This window comes from Trachinotus anak, unplaced genomic scaffold (genome assembly GCF_046630095.1).
Source record: "Trachinotus anak isolate AG129_WGS33_773 ecotype Australia unplaced genomic scaffold, CSIRO_AGI_Tana_v1 ptg000012l, whole genome shotgun sequence".
In the NCBI taxonomy this organism is placed as follows: Eukaryota; Metazoa; Chordata; class Actinopteri; order Carangiformes; family Carangidae; genus Trachinotus; species Trachinotus anak.
The window spans coordinates 21,003,694-21,022,133 of NW_027273863.1; the positions used below are offsets into that span (position 1 = coordinate 21,003,694).

Below are 18,440 nucleotides of genomic sequence, written 5' to 3' on the forward strand. Positions count from 1 at the left end.
CTCTCTTCTTCTCAATTCAGCTCAGTTCAAAGGCACTTTATTGGCATGACTGACCAAAATTAACAATACAGCTGGAGGGGTTTACATTACAGTCTCTCACTTGCTGTGTCCCTTTATGTCTCTCTCGAAATTTCCTCAGCCACACTACTGTCTCCTGTTGTGTCTTCGTTTTCATCTCCCTCTCATGTGTCTCGCCGCTCTCTCTCCATCTCCAACCCACTCCCTCCTCCCTCCCTCCCTCACTCTGGTCCACAATGTCAGTGGTAGCTTGCTCTGCCTACAGGCCCAGGGCAGAAGCAGCACCACTGTTTATCTTAAAAGAATAGGCGCACACACGCACATCATGCAGAAGCACCACGCACGTATACACACAGTAAGTGAACACGCAGCGAGAGGCGCAGACTGGCAATACCTCAGCCTCAAAGAACACAGCCGAGAGGTATATGCATACAAAATTCAGCAGGCATATGTTCGCTGCCAAACGCACGCAAAACAAACGGTCCCATTCTGTCACATTACCACCTACAAGCACACAAACAAACACGCACCTGTGCACGCTCGCCGTCGTACTTGTACTCGCAGGTGAACGCCGCCTCGTCAAACTTCTTCATCACCTCGCCAACACCCTTTGTGGGGTGAGCCAACATGGGTCTCAGCGGTACACCTGAGAGAGGAAAGGTGGTGAGAGAATTTGAGGAACTGCTAACAACAGCGGGACACCAACAACTGGCATAGAAAAAAAAAAAAAAAAAATGCCTTCATGCATTTTTCACGACTTCTAAACAGTTGAGAAACTAATTATCAGTCAACCCAGGAGAAGTTTTCTTCTCTTCCCACTTTCCTGGTGCGTGTGGAGAGAAGGAGGAGGAGGGCGCTAAACAGGCCTCGGGGTTAGGACAAAGAGGCAGATCTTGCATCCGTTTTCAAGAAACCCAGGAGCTGTGAAATTAGCTTCAATGACACATTCCCCACATGACACATCAACTTCACACCCACAACTGTTTTTGTGACAAAACCACAGTTGAAAATTAGTTTGTTTGTATTCTCATTTGGCCCTAATACGAAAGTTCTCTGACTCACGCACCCTTAGGCTGCGCTGCTAAGTTAAGCTTCAAAAGCAGCAGAGGAGTGATATAATGAAATATACCAAACAAATTCCTTTCATTGCAGCTTACAGAGCAGGGAGCCAGATATGACAGGACAGTAATGTTTTGTCCAAACTGGCTGGTTCCATCCAAAAAGTCACCGGCTCCTTTAACTATACTGCATTTTAGAACAAAAGAGCCCACAGAGCACCGATTACTTACCTGCCAATATAGCTGCTAGATTTGTCTAACTGACCAACAACAGCCAATTTAGTTTCCCAATTTAGTCGTGTTCAGATGGTGGCTGGTATTAATTTCCTGCATTGGTGCCAAGGCTCCTTATCACAAATAGCTTGACAACAGTGCAATTGGGAGCTAGTCCTTAGTTTAGTGGTATCTTATCTTTCTGTGATAAATGACTCAACTAAAATAACTGAGTGACCTCCACTGAACCAATCAATAAACACACACCAGTCACCGTTTTGGATGAAATAACCTTTCCGCCTCCTGATTGGCTGCTTACCTGGAGTGAGCTTGCAGTGATTGGGTAGCTGGTCTATGCCCTCTTTCAGCAGAACAGGGATGAGGACGTCGTAATTGGGCATCTCGCTGGACGGGAGACGAAGCCAAGTGTTTGGGAAGAAAAACAAAAAAGAAAGAAAGAAATCAATATCGTCCTAAATGAAAGTGAGCAGTATGAGTGAGGGAGAATAAGGGACAGGGCTTAAGGGGAATGAAGCACTGTTGTGGCGCCGAGGAGAGACTGCAAAGTGAAACAAGGAGGTTTGTTTAGGTTTCAGTTACCAGTAAGTCTGTTTGAGAATGAGACTCTTCTCTTCGATCCAGGCCCGCTTGCTCTCAGCGCTCATCCCCTTTCCTGCGTCGATCACAGTAGGAGGAAAACCTATAAGGAAGGAGGGAAAAGATGCATTTCAATGAGATCGCTAAGCGTTAGAACATTTGTGCGACCGAATATTTGATGGATGGAAGTTCACAGGCACTTCAACGGCTGGAAATAGGAATAAAAAGGAAATATACGAGGGCTGGAGCAGCGTAATTATATATGCATACCTGCATCTCAGTGTTTTGTACAATGAGCTAAACCTAAAGAGCCCCACGGTGGTTGAAATTTTTAAGATCATATAAGCTTGAAGGCTAAATTAATTATTTTGTTTGAATTATTAATTGTAATGATCCACTTGAGCCCTACAAAAGGATTTGCTTTTTAGTTGACTTGCCTGATAAAATAATGGTTAAATAAATAAATAAAGCTAAGAAAAACATTTCCAGACCAGACCACAGATCAATGCAAATTTCCCCACCGAGCCTCTGGTCTAATTGACTCTTATTAAAGCATACCTCCAGTGGAGAATAAGGCATGAATACTAATAAGTCAGGGATGAATTTATTTCATTTTGGTGTCGGTGGTGTTGGTGAGAGCAGGTCAGATCAGTGCTGAAAGGAGGTAGCGAGAGCTGTAAAACTTGATAAATTCTGCAACACATTGAGAAAACGTGTCACTTTCAAACACCAAATTATATACTGCATAATTGCTGTTGTTTTTCATTTTATTTACCTTACCTTAAGAGGGACACGTGAATGGGTTTGCTTAACACATTAAAAGTATCAAATTTCATTTATAACAGTTCTAATGAATGCAAAGAATATTTTAACACTTTCGTCAGTGAGAGCTACTGGTTCTCAGTTTGGCTCTTAATTAAATTCGTAAGGAATAATTCTGTCATACAACAAGTACATCAGCATCTCATTAACAGATGCATTAAAAAAAAAATCAACAAACATGAATTTTACTAAACTGGGTGAAAGGCAGCTTTTCCCACAGAGAGGGGAAAAAATCCACAGCCCCCGATCGGTGCAAAAGTATATTTAAAAGTTTATCTGAAGTCTGAGTTGAGACAAATCAAGTGGATATCTTCCAAAGTATTTTTAGTCCAATATTCTGTCTGTGTTTTCCTGGCTGAGCTGCAGTGGAGAGATTGTGTAACAAAGAAGGATTCTGTACTAAAAAAAAAAACTAACGTTGGAAGGTACTCACTTGTGTAACTCACACTGTTGAAGCTTCACATTAAATTCTGATCAATTTTTGCATAACTTACATTAGAAATGCTCTTGGAGGAGTCTTTATTGGTCAGTGCAGACAGGTGAAGTGATAACAGCTGGTTCAGTGTACACACAGGCACCTGAAGACTGTTAAAGATTCAGGTTTTTTTTAATACCCTTTAAAAGTCGAGGCTACCTTGTCCAGGTGGGGTCAGACACACAGCCTGGCTGAGTGCTGATAGGACGCTCTGCTCGGCCAGGCCTATCCTCAGCTTCCCAGCAAGAGACCTGTCAATCAAAACCACAAGACCAGCCGCAGTCAGTGTTGACACCTGCTGCCCATGACGGCAGCTACACGCTCGCTCATTCACATAGAAAGGTGAGAAAGCACATGCAGATGTGAATGCGTGACTGTGATCACACACACAGTGAAGTCTGTATGTGTGTGCGTCAGAGAGAGAGAGAGTGTTATTTTACCTGACTATGTAGCGGGCCTCGGAAAAGCGGCATGCCACAAAGAGGCCTTTGATGATGTCGATTTTCTTATTCATGGCCTGAGGCAGGCGGGAGGAAATTGAGATTCACAGAAGAAGAGCGAGAAGAGACAGAATGCAAAAAAACTGAGGTCACCAGCGAGTACAAACTCCATGTTCAATCCAGAGCATTAAAAAAAAAAAAAACAAAAAAAAAAAAAACAGACCCAGCAGCAACAGGGAGGAAAAAAGGAACTAATTTCTTGAGAGATTCCAGCCAGGTGATGACTTATTCAAAGGTGAGAAATCGCCCTCCTTCCTCTGAGGTCCACAAATACACTAATAATTCCCTGCTTAATACACAACCACATTAACATCTCCTTTCTTTTCCCTCCCTGACCCCAGTACTGAGAAGCAAACAGGGTGACAACAATATTTTCTCGAGCTTGCTTTCCTCTAATGAAAATGTTATTCCGTTGCTCACCGAGTTTCCACTCATGCTGGCAATTTCCTTCAATTTCCTGAACACACCCCCTGCTGTCAGACTGGCCGGTTGGAACATCATGCGCTGGTTGCTACGGGAACTCTCGGCTACTAGGCCCAAATCTCCTTTCTCCTGCGCTTCTGCTTTGATTTTGTCCAATTGTCGCCCTGGAAACAAGAGCGAGACGGTAAATAGCAGCCGCCTCGCTGGCTGATGAGCAGAGAAGGGTGGCACCGACAGTTAGGCTGGGAATGCACAAGTGTTTGGGTGCAACAGTGTAGTTATGCTTGTGTGTGTGTTTGTGTGGTTATTTATATGTGTGCACCTATTACCAGTTGCTTGAGCAACAGCTTTCATCAGCACCGTCTCTCCAACGCCGAGCTCCATCCCCAGGTAGGCAGGACCCAGCTGGTTCAAACACAGGTACACACAGCACAGCAGGTCGTCTGGAAAAAGAACATAGATAAAATAAAGGTGTAGACACACACAAACACACACCTTTATTACACAGGACACATAAGCATGCACAAATACAAAGAGAAGCACCGACACAAGAATACAGGCACACAAAGAGAAGCACAGACAAGCAAATAAAAACAGACACCACACAGGACACAACTTAGACACACACAGACAAACTGACAAACACACTCAAGACAGACACACACACAGACACACACACAAAAACAAGGACATACTGAGAAAGAAACACTCTCAAGACAGCACCGAACAGTCACACACAGACACAAAAAAAAAAAAAAGTGAAAAACACACACACAATCAAAAAACTCACACACAGACACAGAGCAACACATCAACACAAATACATCATTGGAATCCCACAGGAACATGCTCATACACACACACGCAAGCAAGCACACCGACCAACACACACAGAGACACACATCAATGAACTGACTCATCCTCCAACTTTTATGTGCAACCTGGCTTCATCATCATCTCCTTGATAGAGTGGCTGGCAGCCAGATGCCTGTGTAGCTACATCAGCATGCATTATGGGAGAGATAAAACACCATTTACCTGGAGAGAGCAGCAGCACAGAGCGAAGCAGGTTCGACAGCGTCTCAATGTTTCTCAGCCTAGGAAATGACATTGGGATCGCTTTGAGACAAGGAAGACGAGTTAAACGAATTTTAAAGCCATTCTGTAAATACTGGGAGGCAGGAAATGAGATCTGTCTGGAGGTTTTAATCGGAAATGGAAGTTCAGGAGGCAGAAGAGCAGTTCATCTATGAAACGCTATACATCAATTGCAGTGGGCAGGAAAAACACAAGTCATTACCAGGACGTTTGTCATTTAATATCCTCAAAAGATAAAAAGACTGTCTGAAAAATGTTTTCTCGATTTCTTGGTGAGAGCCTTAAGTTTCAAATCATCCTTTAAAATGTAATCATCTAGATTCCTGAAGCTAAGAATCACATGTTTTCTTCACCAAAAACTGGATTCCTTGTTGGTTTCTCCTCTTTTTTTAGCTTGTTGTAAAATAAGTCAGCAGCCAGATTTCCAAGACAGTTGCAGAGAATAAAAGTGTGTAAAATTCTGTTAAAATACATTCTTCAAAATTCCTAGAAACTGACCTATTTGTAAAAAATTCTTCATGTTCCCTGCCCACTCCAGAAAATTAATCCAATTACCTTCCTCTCCCTGGCTGGAACACACTTCTCTAATTATACTCCAGATATTCCCAGCAGACAGCCTGAGCGCTGACTTTGTTTAAAAAAAAAAAGTGCTTTGGTATATGTACATCCTTTGAATATTTAGCTTTCTCCCAAATGGCATTTACCTCAGCCTCGGATAAAACACCTTTTCCTCCATATGGAGCTCTTACCTGCCAGAGTCCTCTTCAATCTTCTCAAAGGTGCGAGCCACCGCCAAGTACGGCACTCTGGAGAGTGATGAGCATGTAGTTAGCAGCTGAAAGCGTCCACACTGACAGATTTTTACAGTCACTGCGTTTAGCTGAAGTCAGAGCAGCTAACAATTAGTGCAACAGTAGAACGAGCTTTGATTCTGGGTTATCAAACTCCATGAAAGCAGCAGCAAGAAGAACAAAGGTCAGATCTGCCACAGTGGGAAAACTGTGTTCTCACAAAGACTTTTGATATGTTAAAAAAAAAAAAAAAATCTATTATGCTCCAAATGGTGGAGAGTTGGTCTTCTTTCGAACAAAAGCCTCCAAAAGAGGACTTCCTGTACAGCCTAGTTCAGATTGGATGAGATTTAAATGCCTTTTAAATATTTTCTGAAAACTTCAATATAATAAATAACGATCTACATTTGTTTTGTCTTTATATTTCTTTTGTAGTTGCAGATGTTTTGTTGTATTCAGATTTGTTTGCAAAGAGAAAGTCTGGGAGCCAGAATGTCTAATTCATTATAAAAAAGCATTTGAGTATTCAAGTATTTTATCAGCATTTAAGTCAACTCAGTGACTTTTCTGTGGCAGACAAGTTACTGTTAAAGACACAGTAAATGTCACATGTTATTCAAAACAACACAACACCTTAACTGTACACAGGACAGCAGTGTCTGAGCCTGGTGTAAGCAGCATGATTTGCACCTTGATGGCCTTGATGTAAAATTCCACTATTTTTTCATGGCTTTCCATTTCGAAGTCAGAGCACTTCCCTGAGCTGAAATTTTTATTTCTTCAGAGTGCCTTGATGTTTAACTCAAGAAGGCTGCTAAGAGAAAAATCAGGCTGGTTTTCACATCACTTTGGCTCAGTGGGAAAAACAAAACACCACGAACACAATGGCAACTTGTCACCACTGTTGCATCTCAAATCCTGGCTGTTTGGTGGCGAGATTAGCTTTGGGCCTTTTTATCTTTATTTGACAGTCAGAAGTTTGGAGGCTGTTTGAAAACAAACACTGGCAGAGAAAAAGCCTCTGTCCACACTGGCATCCTATGCTTCGTAATTACCACAGTTGTCATAATCCAATGATCAGTGAGGTCTATGGCACATGTTTACTTTAGGATCTCATTCTCCTCTACAGCCTGAAAAAAAGACTCACATTTATACCAATAAATACGGTTATATAGTACTTCCATTATATAGTAGTCCCATTATATAGTACTCCCGTTATATAGTTGTCCGAATCCACTTAGAGTGATTTTTGTGTTTCATATGATGGTAACCTCTCGGTCATGTTGCAAAAGGTCTTGACTTTCACTACTTTACTGGTTAGGCACCTTATCAACCTGAGATGGAAACATGTTTTCACCCCTTCAATTTAAAAGGCTGGATCAAGGGAGGACTGACCTGTATCAAGCTTCAGATTATTATATACAATACTAAAGACTCTTTACAAGCATTTTACACACTCTGGCCCCTTTTAGAGATTATAAAACACCTTTCCTCTTCTGTCTCTCCTTCCTCCTGTTCAAGAGGTTGAATTTGGTGGGTGGGTAGATGGGGTTATGTGCATGCTTTTTCTTAAATGTTAATAATTGTAACATTTGGAAAGAGAAAAGCTTTTATTTTGGAGACATTTTGACAGCAGTAATGATATGTAAAGTAAGTTGCAAAAAACGACCCTGCAGAAGACGTGTGCAGTCGTCACTCTTGTTTTTATCACGTATCCACTAAAACAAAAGATTTTTACATTTCTGCACCTTAACGAAATGTACCTTGACTTCTTGACACTTTTTGTCAGCATTGATTCAGTTTCTACGCAACAAGAACACCTGTTTTGTGCCACATTGTTGGCAGATCCAAGAAGCATTTTCTTATTTATTTTGCATCTTATGTTAAAAAAAAAAAAGTATGAAATTCTTCCATAAAGTGAGCATGATCTAACATCCCCACATATTCTGAGACGCCTGCAGAAGACATTAAATTTCACAATATTGCAAAAATTCTGCAACAACTAGGGATCCTCTGTGAGTATATTCAAACTGATCCATTTTTACATTAGGTGGGTGACATAAGTGGTGAGTAGGGTGAGTAAAGAGCCGGCTCAACTTACTTCTGGCCCTGCTTCCAGCAGGCGTGGTCCACGGGGTGATATCCTGGCCTGGACGGATCGTAGTCTGTTGGTCCTGAAGCTGGCTCGCTGAGGAGGAACACAATGAGAAAAGAGAGCAAATTAGTCTCAAACTGAACAATGGTGACAGCTGTTACACTCACTGAGGCCGACTCAGAACTCTTTGTAGACAGAAAGTCATGCACACAATTATCCTAACAATGAGATGCTCTGCAATGTAATGAGTGTTTCAGGAGATATTTTGAAAGATTTAGTTGAACTACAGCAAAGTTCATCTCAAAAGAAAAATACCACTTCTTAATAAGAAAAGTTCAACATATTCAATGGAGGTGCTATGCCCACGTCATCCATTTTATGTAGCCATTTATTCTTGCAGAAAGCACTGATTAGAGGACAGGATTTTACTGAGGTAACATGCACAATATGTTAAGTGTTTCTTTTCCTCACACAAGGCACAGAAATCCAGAGTCAAACACAATATCGTTGCCTGAATTCATTACAGGGAGCTGTGAACTCTCCTCTTTATGTCATGCCTATCACTCCTACACTGTCGCACACAAGGCAGTGATAAAAAAAATAAATAGTTATGAGGATGAAAAATGCATTTCCTCTCTTCTAGAGCTAAAAATAGCTTGAGGATGGAATAGTTAACATGACCTCAAAATGACAAAGCAGTAATACACTGATGCTGCTGCTGCTGCTCGTTCATTCACATGTAATCAAAGCACTGTGCATAACATAAGCATTATGGTAATACTGAAAATGAATACATAGAAAAATTGATTGCCTTAAGGCTCTTATAGATTACATACATCTGCAGAGACCACACTTTTTTATAATAGAAACTGGGTAAAAATTGTATCTACATCTGGATCTGCATCTAAATAAACACAGTGATAGACAATGATGTGATATACTGGTGAAACCAGCTGGTGTCTACAGATAACCTGCATATGAGGTGTTTAGGGGACACCTGTAAATTGCAGCTACAGTACATAAAAGTTTTAGGTCCTGCAGTGCTGAACATTGTTAATTTATCACTGACTACTGGCACTGTCCCCAATTTTTATCTGGGTTTCACTCTCCCATATCAACTACTGCAACAAGTAAATTCCCTGAGAATCACTGGATGTACTTTATGTGGCAAATATCAAGAGGAAAATATTTAAAATCTGACAAAAATGTTAAAGTAGCCTCTGTAAATCTAAATCTGTACCAAAACATTATCACTTCTTCCTTGGCTCATAAACTCAATTTCCCGCTAAATTTAACTGAAATCTATTTATGCTGAATTCAAATTAGACTTTTTTAAAATCTTTATGATTACTTGATATTTTCTCCAATAATGACCCAGCTTGACAGGCACTGGGCACTGGAGACAAAACTGAGCATCCGGCACAACACTTGCTTGTTTTATCCTGTGTAGTGTGTCACAGAGGAAAATGAGTGATGACACTTCAAGGTCCTGACAAAAAAAAAAAAAAACAATTTGACAAAAACGACATGTTTTGTGATGTTGGCCCATAAGAGCACAGTTTGTCCTTCATGCAGAACTGCAAACATGGCAAAGTAAAAGAGGAATTGTAGTTTAACTCATCAAGAAATGTGTGCTGATTCAACAGCAGGTTAAGATCACACCTGTGAGTGGAACATCCTTTTTCACTGTCACCAGAGTGACATCCAGGTTCCAGACTTTTGCTCGTGAAACCCTGATTATGTTTGCAAACACACATTGTTGTTGATGCTTCAAAGCAGAAAAGTAAAGCCTGTCTCTGTCACCTTAATGATCAAGTGTGTGTGTCACACAAACCATGAAAGAAAACAAGCAATAATTCTGCATCGTCTCTTGAGATTCACATGTAATCATCTCTAAAGACCAAAATATCATGTAGTCCTTTAAAAACCCTGAGAACTAATTAAAAAAAATTTAAAAAACTACGGCTTCCTCGTGGAGGTAATTAATGAAAGTGATTAAGGGAAACCCTGGAAGTAAAGGAAATAATCATTAGTGATAGCACTACTTCAACATTACCGTTTCAAATTCATTTCTTCTTATGTTCCTTCCTCACAGGCAGCGCATGTACAGAACATGAGGGGGTCAGAGGTCAAGGTCAGCTGACCAGACACCATGAGGATGAGTTAAGTGTACCTGAGAGACCGCCACAGAGAACGAACCTCTCACCTGCTGAAGAACCGTCTTTAACCAACAGGTGCACAGACAAGAAAACAAAAGGCTGAATCCAAACGTTTTCACTTTTGACTTTTGTCAACGTCGCGTCTGCAAAGGCGCTGGACCGCGACTGAAATCTGCCTTGAGACAGGACTTGAAGACCACATGTGTTTCCATGGAGATTAATTGAAATCCCAGACCCTGTAACAGTTCTTAATAGCATCGATGGTATTAATGTTGGCAACTGATGTGTGATATCTGCAGGGATGTATTATTACATAGTAGCTGCAACACTGATGGTCAGAGTGCACGGTCAACTCTCTTCACAGAAGCTGCCAAACTCCAAATCCATTCAACATTAAACCCTAAAGTGAACTCACTCACACCACAGGTGAACAAAAAACAACTTTCTCCTTATACTTCAAGCAAAGTATGATGAAGCCTGCAACCCAAAGAGGCTCTGGAAGTCCACACAAAGTCCACTTGAGACTCTTTGTGGATTTGGACCCTCAGTGCTCAGAGACTTTCGGGAACACGACGCGAGTCTGAAAGTGTGATGAAGTTCGGACCTTTAGATTCAGCCAGAGTACAGAGCAAACAGGCTTGTGAGGCCTCCGGCTTATCAGGACTCAGCTGTCTGTAACTTCCTGTTGGACTCTTTCCTCACCCTTTTGTGTCTTTGCTCTCCTCCGCTGAACTCTTCCTCTCAGTACCTGTCTTTTTCTCCCCTTCATTCTTCTCTGGTTTCTCTGTCTTCACTGCAGCTTTTCTGGGAGCTGTTAAAAAATTAAAAAAAAATGAAATAAATAAATAAAGGTGAGGGTGGAGCAGGGGTTTGCCAGAGCAATATGTTTTCATCTATCCTAACTGATAAAAGCATAGAACATTTACAGACATGTTTTCTTTTTTTTGTGCAAGCACAGAGCTATGCAAATTCTTCCTCACCAAAGAAACTGCTGATGGGGGACTTCTTGGCTGGCTCCTTATCTTTCTGCTCTTTTGCTTCTTTCTGCTTTTTTGCTGTTTGACTTTTTGGGCTCTCTTCTCCCTCTCGCGTGTCCTTTTCAACCACCTCCTTCTTGGCAACAGCAAGCCCTTTCTCATCATCTGTCTTCTCCTTTGCTTCATTTTTCTTTTCCGCCCCCTCAGCTTTCTTTTCTTTCTCATCAGTGCTCTTTTTCTCCACCTGCTCCTCCTCCTTGGCCTTCTCTCCTTCCTCTTCCTTCTTGTTCTCCACCTCCTCATCTGGGCTGTTAGCCTCGGTCACTGCCTTTTCAACTTCTTCTTCCTTTGCTCCCTCCTCCATGGGTTCATCAGTGTTCCCTACATAGGGTGAGACAGAAAGGGAGTGGAGTCATTGAAGAGATAAATGCCAGCAAGTTTCCTGAAGGCGACCCAGTTTTTTTTCTGAGCCCACGTTTGAAGATGGTTTTCGACATAACAGCCTTCTTCAATAAATGCCGGAGGTTATATTTTTGAGGTTTCCCTTTCACCCGAGAAAGTCAGGAAAAAGAGAAATTACTATTGACAAACTTGTAGCACCAAGTCTCAACAGACAGAGCCGGGGTCATGATACTGACTATGTGAGGAGCCAGACATGAAACTTTAATTTTCTCATCCACAAGTTAAAATGATGAGTGGACTGGACTGGCGAATCCAGCAGTCACTTTTACCATTTTACCAAACAATTTTAGAAAAGAGACAGGGGCCATTTCCCTGTCTGTGCTGCTGCTGCTGCTGCGGATACACTTGCTGCTTGAAAAACACCATGTTGAAAAAGGTGCTGACTATGGGAAAAACTCAATAAGTTTACTGGAAAGAAATGCTGCTGCCTGCTTCTGCACAGACATTACTTTCTGTAATTTCATGTCAAAACGTAGACAAACAAATCAGACAACACAAAAGCAGCTTTGGATAAACACACACCAGCCGCAGCATCTGGCGTCAGGGCTTTAACTAGAATAGGGCGGAACGATATTTGGCAGATATCGCAATTGAGATACGAGTCACGATTTCAGTTGGAGTCGTCGTTTTTACATTTCATTTTCACTGAAAAAAATATAAAAATGATGATGTGATATTTGTAGGAGCTTTTATCAAACAAGCATGTTCCTTTATGATAGGAGGATAATATCATTTGTAGGCTGTGGCGTCTGTGTAGCACCACAATGCTTCATTTGAACGTATCAAAATAAATTTAGCATCTGCAATTTGGATGTTGCACTTGGCCACATTGTGATTTTGATAATATTTAAATTAATTGTTCAGCACTGCACTAGAAATTATTTTCATAAATCAATTAATCTACAGATTTTTTTTCTATGAATCCATTAACATTTCAGTTTAGAACACGTCCGAATATAAAGAAAAATACACAGTTTATCACAGCCCAGTGTGACGACTATAAATTGCTTGTTTCGTTCACCCAAAGCTCAAAATCTTTTCAAATTACAACCTAACAGAGAAAAGCAGCAAATCCTCACATTCAAGAAGCTAGAGCAAAAGAATAGTTGATATTTTTGCTTAAAACACTAATGAATCAACTAACATTTCAGCACATAGGTACAAAACAAGAGGTCGGGCTAGAGGAGCCAGGAGGTGCCAATCTGTGGAGCGAATGTGATTAAGTTGCTGCTTGTCTATCACTTTTTATAAAATAAAATATATGCAATTTGAAATTGTTCTTACCTGTAGAAGTGTGGATATTGCTGCTTTCGATTATGAACAGAGCATTAAGAATTTTCCTGTGAAGGTAAATGCTATCCATCTAACAAAACATTCAGTGACTGCTGTGACTGATGCATCGCTGCTATAGCTTTACTTTAAAGTGATGCTGACAGATAGAACCAGGGACAGAGTAGATATCAGTATTTGTATGGTTAGAGAGTGTCAGTGTAGCTGGAATATAAGAAGCAAGTTGATGGGACATATTATGCCTTAATACAGGCACGAACTATACATATTTAAAGTGTTTCTTTTATTCTTTCATGGTAATGTATAATCAGTGATGAGTACGATAACCATTATGAATAAAATACTTAACAAGGTATTTGTTTTGTTCATTTCCCCTTTTTGTATCCAAGGTGCTTGTGGTCCTTCCTTAAACCTTGACAGGCTCCAGGTAATTTTCCATCCTCACAAAGACTCTCCAGACCTGTGTAGGAGCTGTACTCTGTTATCTACCTCAAAGCAGACATGAAGGCGTACCTGCACTGTTGGCACTGGTCTCCACACGGGGTCGTTTATTTTGCTGACCCTGCTCCTCTTTGGCCTCGGCCTCCTCTCTCTGACTCTCGATGCTACTGCTCTCATCAAGCTTCCTCTTGGGGAACATCTTCCTCGCTGCACACGTCAGGACATGCATTAAATGAAAAGAAGGGAAAGGGGGGTGGGTTAAAAAAAAAAAAAAAAAAGAGTGAGAGGCATCCCAGCTGAAATCATGCCATGATCAAACAGAAAGAATGTGGAGATGAAAACAGGACGAGTCTTCTCTCTAACTGCAGATGTAGGGCAATGAAAAAAAAGAGAATCACAGATACGCACTTTGCTAATGAAAACACTAATTCCATCCTGAAACATATTATGCAGCACAGCAGCTTATAGTTCCAGTGTAATTTCCTCTGTAATTTTATGCAGCAGTGGTGCTCGAGGGTAATTTTGGTTTAGGTTCCGCATCCTCCTCTGTGCTGGTCCTTGTTAAGGTTCTAGGACAGGTAGTACTACTATTTTTCTTTTTAGATATTATAATGAAAGCATTAGCTCAGGACATTAGGAATGCAATTTCTGGTCAAATTAGAGCGTTACTTTAATGTGATGTTTTCCTCAGTGGTGATGGTGGCAGGGCTCTTATTGTGGCAACGCAACCACTGCTGAAAAGCAAACGCTGCTCTCATCAGACACAAAGAGAATAGGATGATGAAAAGAGAACGAGCCGCTTTCCTTACTGAAAAAGTAGGATGAAGGAAACAAAGTAAAAGAGGAGGTGCTTCCCAAATGAAAACAAATCTGCACTAGGAAACTGTGCAGCTCTAAGTGGCTTAAATTCTCTATTGAAAATCCAACGTTTCTGGTGTGACACAAAAAAAATTAATAAATACAGCCTCACTTAAATTGGCTTGGCCGTTCCAATTTATGTTAAATGCAGACAGTGACACACAGATCTCATTCAGAATTTACAGATAATGAACATGTATGGCAGCTGCAGCAGCAGCTCTCTTTCACTGGTATCTTGCATGTCTGAAATATTCATATTGTCACGTACAGGCTGCAGCTATAAAACAATAAATCACTACACATGTTCAGGCTTTTTTTTTTTAAGTTACCAAAGCCTGTAAACCAAAACTGAGCCGGATAAACACTGACAATCAGCTACATTAATAAGACGACTTGCTCTGCTGGTTCCATTAACGCCCAGTCAGCAGCAAACATCGTGAGACAATGTAGCAGTAATAGTATTATCGCAATGCAAACACACTCAGGAAAATAATGATATGGTCTGTGGAGAGCATACTCATGGTTCAGCAGATGAGAAGAATGGCAGAGTGCAGCTCCATCTAGTCTAGTGGATGTCAATCGGAAAGGTTGAGACCCCTCTAGAGTATCACGAGATAAATGGAACAAGGGGGTGGAAAGTGTACTTTGCTGTTTCTAGTGAAAAAACTTCCCATGCATATGGTTTGTGATAAATGTCTTGTTTTCCCTCATTGTGAAATAATGAGTATTTGGAGCCATTAGGCTCCTGCTAACAAGTAATCAAGTAAAATAGCTTGAGGCACAAAAACCATCAATCCTCAGCTGGTGTCAAAGTTCAAAATGCTGCAACTTAGGAGGAAAAGTTGAGAAGTACAAATCTGGTGTAAAAAAAAAAGAAAGACAGAATAAATGAAATCTGATCAGATACTGACCAGTCTTGCGTTTAACGATCCCAGACGGGGAGATTGAGTTGGGGGTGCTGGGGGTCCCCGGTGAAGCTGAAGAGGCCGGGGTGGCTGGAGTGGCGGGTGTTACAGGGGTGGCTGGAGCTGGTGGTGGAGACAGGGGGGTGGGAACTGCCTTAAACACATCATCCTTCTGAAAAAGACAAACACAAGTATTAGTGATCTACGTCCATGTCCGAGTGATGTTGAAAAGGCAGGAAATGACAGTAACAGTTGTCCAGCCGTCCAGCACAATATGATTTGGACCACAATGTCTACATATCCTCAATGTGGCATCTTCTGTGAAGGCAAGCGAGAATATTCACTTTGAAATTTGTTGTAAATTATTTAAAAAAAAAGGAGAATTCATTTGTTTATGGACAAACACTGAGCTGTCCACATGGGAGGGCTGAAAGCAAATGAAAGAAAAGCAGCAACAAAGCCCGTGAGGCAAAACATCTCTGCATTTTACTGCAAACCCTGAACAACATAAACCTCCATCAGTGGGGAAACGAGTTTGTTGTTCAATGAAGCACATCGTTTAGTGGGGCCTGCTGGAGAGAACACCATCGTACGCAGGCTGGCAACAATTTCTAAAAGCAAGTATTAGACCCCGAACATGAAATGTCTCAATACTCCAAATTAAACTATGATGTAGTGTTGTTGCTCTTCCATTATCCCTTTTATAAACTCCTAATAGTGAGTGTTAAAGAGCTGGTCATGTAGCATGTGCTTAAAGGGACAGAACTCCAGCAGCCCTGATGAAAGGACACACACAGAAACACACTGGTCGCACAATAAAGCTGCTATTCATCACAATGATTCCCCACCTGGGGTAGATTGGGTGCATTCAAAGACTTAGCAGCTCAGATAATTTGAACAAAATAAAAAATTAGACTTTGTAAAAGTGCATGTCCTCATGTTTGTGTGAAAATCACCCCAAAATAAAGTATAGTATAATGTAATAGTATATTTATCATCTTAATCACCCATAGGCTGCCATCTATAATAGGCTCACATCGAAACTGTACAGGCTGCAACTGAGATCATAAAAACTACTTAGAAAGCAAAGGTGTCGAACTACAAAGCTGAAAGTTCTGGAAAAAACTAGAGCTGCAACTAATAATCAATCAATAGAAAATTAATTGACAAGAGTCAAATATTTGCTCTTTGTATGAGGATTTGATGTCTGACTTTGCCACACAGAACTTATGCTGCTGCTGCGACGCAACAATTTCCCAGTTTGGGATCATTAAAGTACTTTGATTTGATTTGATAAACTGAATATCTTTGGATATTATGACAAAACAAGACATTTGGAGACGTCACCTTGGTCTGTGGGAAATAACAACAGAAACTGTCCTGTATTTACTGTCATTTTATGGACAAAATGGTTAATTGAAAACAAAAAAAATCAACAGCTTAAGTGAAAAATGAAAAATAATCATTAGATGCAACCCTAGATAAAATGTCCATCTTCTCACATGAATGAAAAACTGAAATATACTGAAAGAAAAAACTAAACTTCACCAATTTCAAATCAGCATATGAAAAATAAGTGTCCACTTTTATTTTAGTAATAGTGTTAAATAACATCTTCATCAAATCCATTCCTGGAACATGACAGGTAGCAACAATGAAGGGGTATATGAGCTCATTTGAGCACAACTGTGATTATCAATTAATTATTTATCGAGTTATTTATCATCCCGTTGCTCATGTAAACTTGTGTTAAGCTCTTCGAAGTTCCCTCAGTTTCACTTATACAGAAAAGTTCGGCCCAATCAAGAACTCTATTTGTTATGGGCATTTTACATTTTTATAAATAATAAAAATAAAATAACATTAAAAAAATATTATATCACTGATGATGAAAATAAACATTAGTTCCTGCCCTGCACTTACTGTTGTGGAGCTGCTCTTTGGCCTGAGTCATGAAAAATGTTTTAATCATTGGAAGCATGTGAAAGTGATGGAGTTTGGGTCATCCTGACAAACATCGTGCATCTGTCACAATCTCTTCCCTCAATGAACAAATAATGAAACACTGCTGACATATTACAAAACGAAACCATCAGGGAGGTTAAGAGAAGTGTTTATCAGACAACAGGTGGCTGAGCAACAGCCGAAGCTGATTATCAGGTCTTTTCATAATGTGGATTATTGACAAATGCATTCAAACATTGTGAGTCACCATACAATTACTGTGCCTTTGTGTGGCAGTGTTATTCCCTCCATTGAATAAACAATAGGCACTGATCTGCCTAAAGGAGCTCGAACAGTCTTATTAGATTCTGCTTGTGCAGGTTACACTGTGGCTTCAGAACATTTGATGGGTAACCAAAAATTTACATTTACATTGTGCAAGAAAAATGGAAGTGTACTGATGAGTCATCTTTTACAATTATAACCTAAGGCATTCGTTATATAAACTATGTCTGCTCTGTTTCTTGTCAATTTGTTTCTGCACCAGCATCACTGAGAAATTCCAGCAGATGTGTTGAATTAGAAAGTCGGAGATGCTTTTATTTTTACCTTTTCTGTTTTAGTGGAGGCTTCTTTGTCTCCTTGTCCCTTGGAGGCGACTTGCTCTTTAACATCCGGTGCCTCGTCGTCGTCGCTGTCCAGGATTTGACGGCTGCGCTTGGCAACCTTCTTGATGGGTGAATCAGCTTCCACGACACCGTTCTGCACCTTGAGAGGACTCTTGACAGGTCTGGGGATGACCACAGACACACTGTTAATACATCATGCAATTTCAAATAAAGCCATAAGCCTCATTTATACAGCCATAAGGTTCAATATTATGGAAAGAAAGTATAAAGGCATAAGAAAAACAATTAATAAAATAAAAAACTGACATAAAATCAAGGGAGGAGTCATAAAAGAGAGGCCAAAAAGCAATGATGAGAAGATCATTACATAAAGACAAGTGTATTAAAGTGAGTTTTGAGACATTCTTTAAAGATGATACAGTACAGAGATAATGAGCAGCTTATCATCAAAGCAGCTTAGAGATGAGTAACTGTAGTTATCCCGTTTCATCATGTCTTTTTATAATAACCACTGGACACAAAAACTTTTATTAAGCAACAGAAATCTCAGATTCAGAGTGATTCAAAGATAATTGCATACACTGAAACTGTCAGCGGTTTACTGATGTCTGAGCTTGCAGTCAGTATCTTCCCAGCTGCATCAGCCAATCTCAAATAAGATTTCTGTCTCGGATCATATGCAGGT

The 18,440-nt window shown here is 40.5% G+C and overlaps 1 protein-coding gene across 1 annotated transcript in view; it reads right to left on the bottom strand.

Annotated features, from left to right (window-relative positions):
- Window positions 1-18,440, bottom strand: part of lig1 (ligase I, DNA, ATP-dependent) — a 49,120-nt gene that overhangs the window by 29,595 nt on the left and 1,085 nt on the right. The window contains exons 3-17 of the mRNA XM_071491423.1: window positions 17,736-17,916; window positions 15,189-15,354; window positions 13,492-13,626; window positions 11,230-11,607; window positions 10,952-11,060; window positions 8,097-8,183; window positions 5,954-6,010; window positions 5,145-5,203; window positions 4,436-4,549; window positions 4,104-4,270; window positions 3,624-3,700; window positions 3,343-3,434; window positions 1,890-1,989; window positions 1,609-1,694; window positions 549-664 (exon numbers count right to left, since the gene is read on the bottom strand). Of these exons, the coding sequence (XP_071347524.1) occupies window positions 549-664; window positions 1,609-1,694; window positions 1,890-1,989; window positions 3,343-3,434; window positions 3,624-3,700; window positions 4,104-4,270; window positions 4,436-4,549; window positions 5,145-5,203; window positions 5,954-6,010; window positions 8,097-8,183; window positions 10,952-11,060; window positions 11,230-11,607; window positions 13,492-13,626; window positions 15,189-15,354; window positions 17,736-17,916 (1,924 nt within the window). The remainder of the gene's footprint in view (window positions 1-548; window positions 665-1,608; window positions 1,695-1,889; window positions 1,990-3,342; window positions 3,435-3,623; window positions 3,701-4,103; window positions 4,271-4,435; window positions 4,550-5,144; window positions 5,204-5,953; window positions 6,011-8,096; window positions 8,184-10,951; window positions 11,061-11,229; window positions 11,608-13,491; window positions 13,627-15,188; window positions 15,355-17,735; window positions 17,917-18,440) is intronic.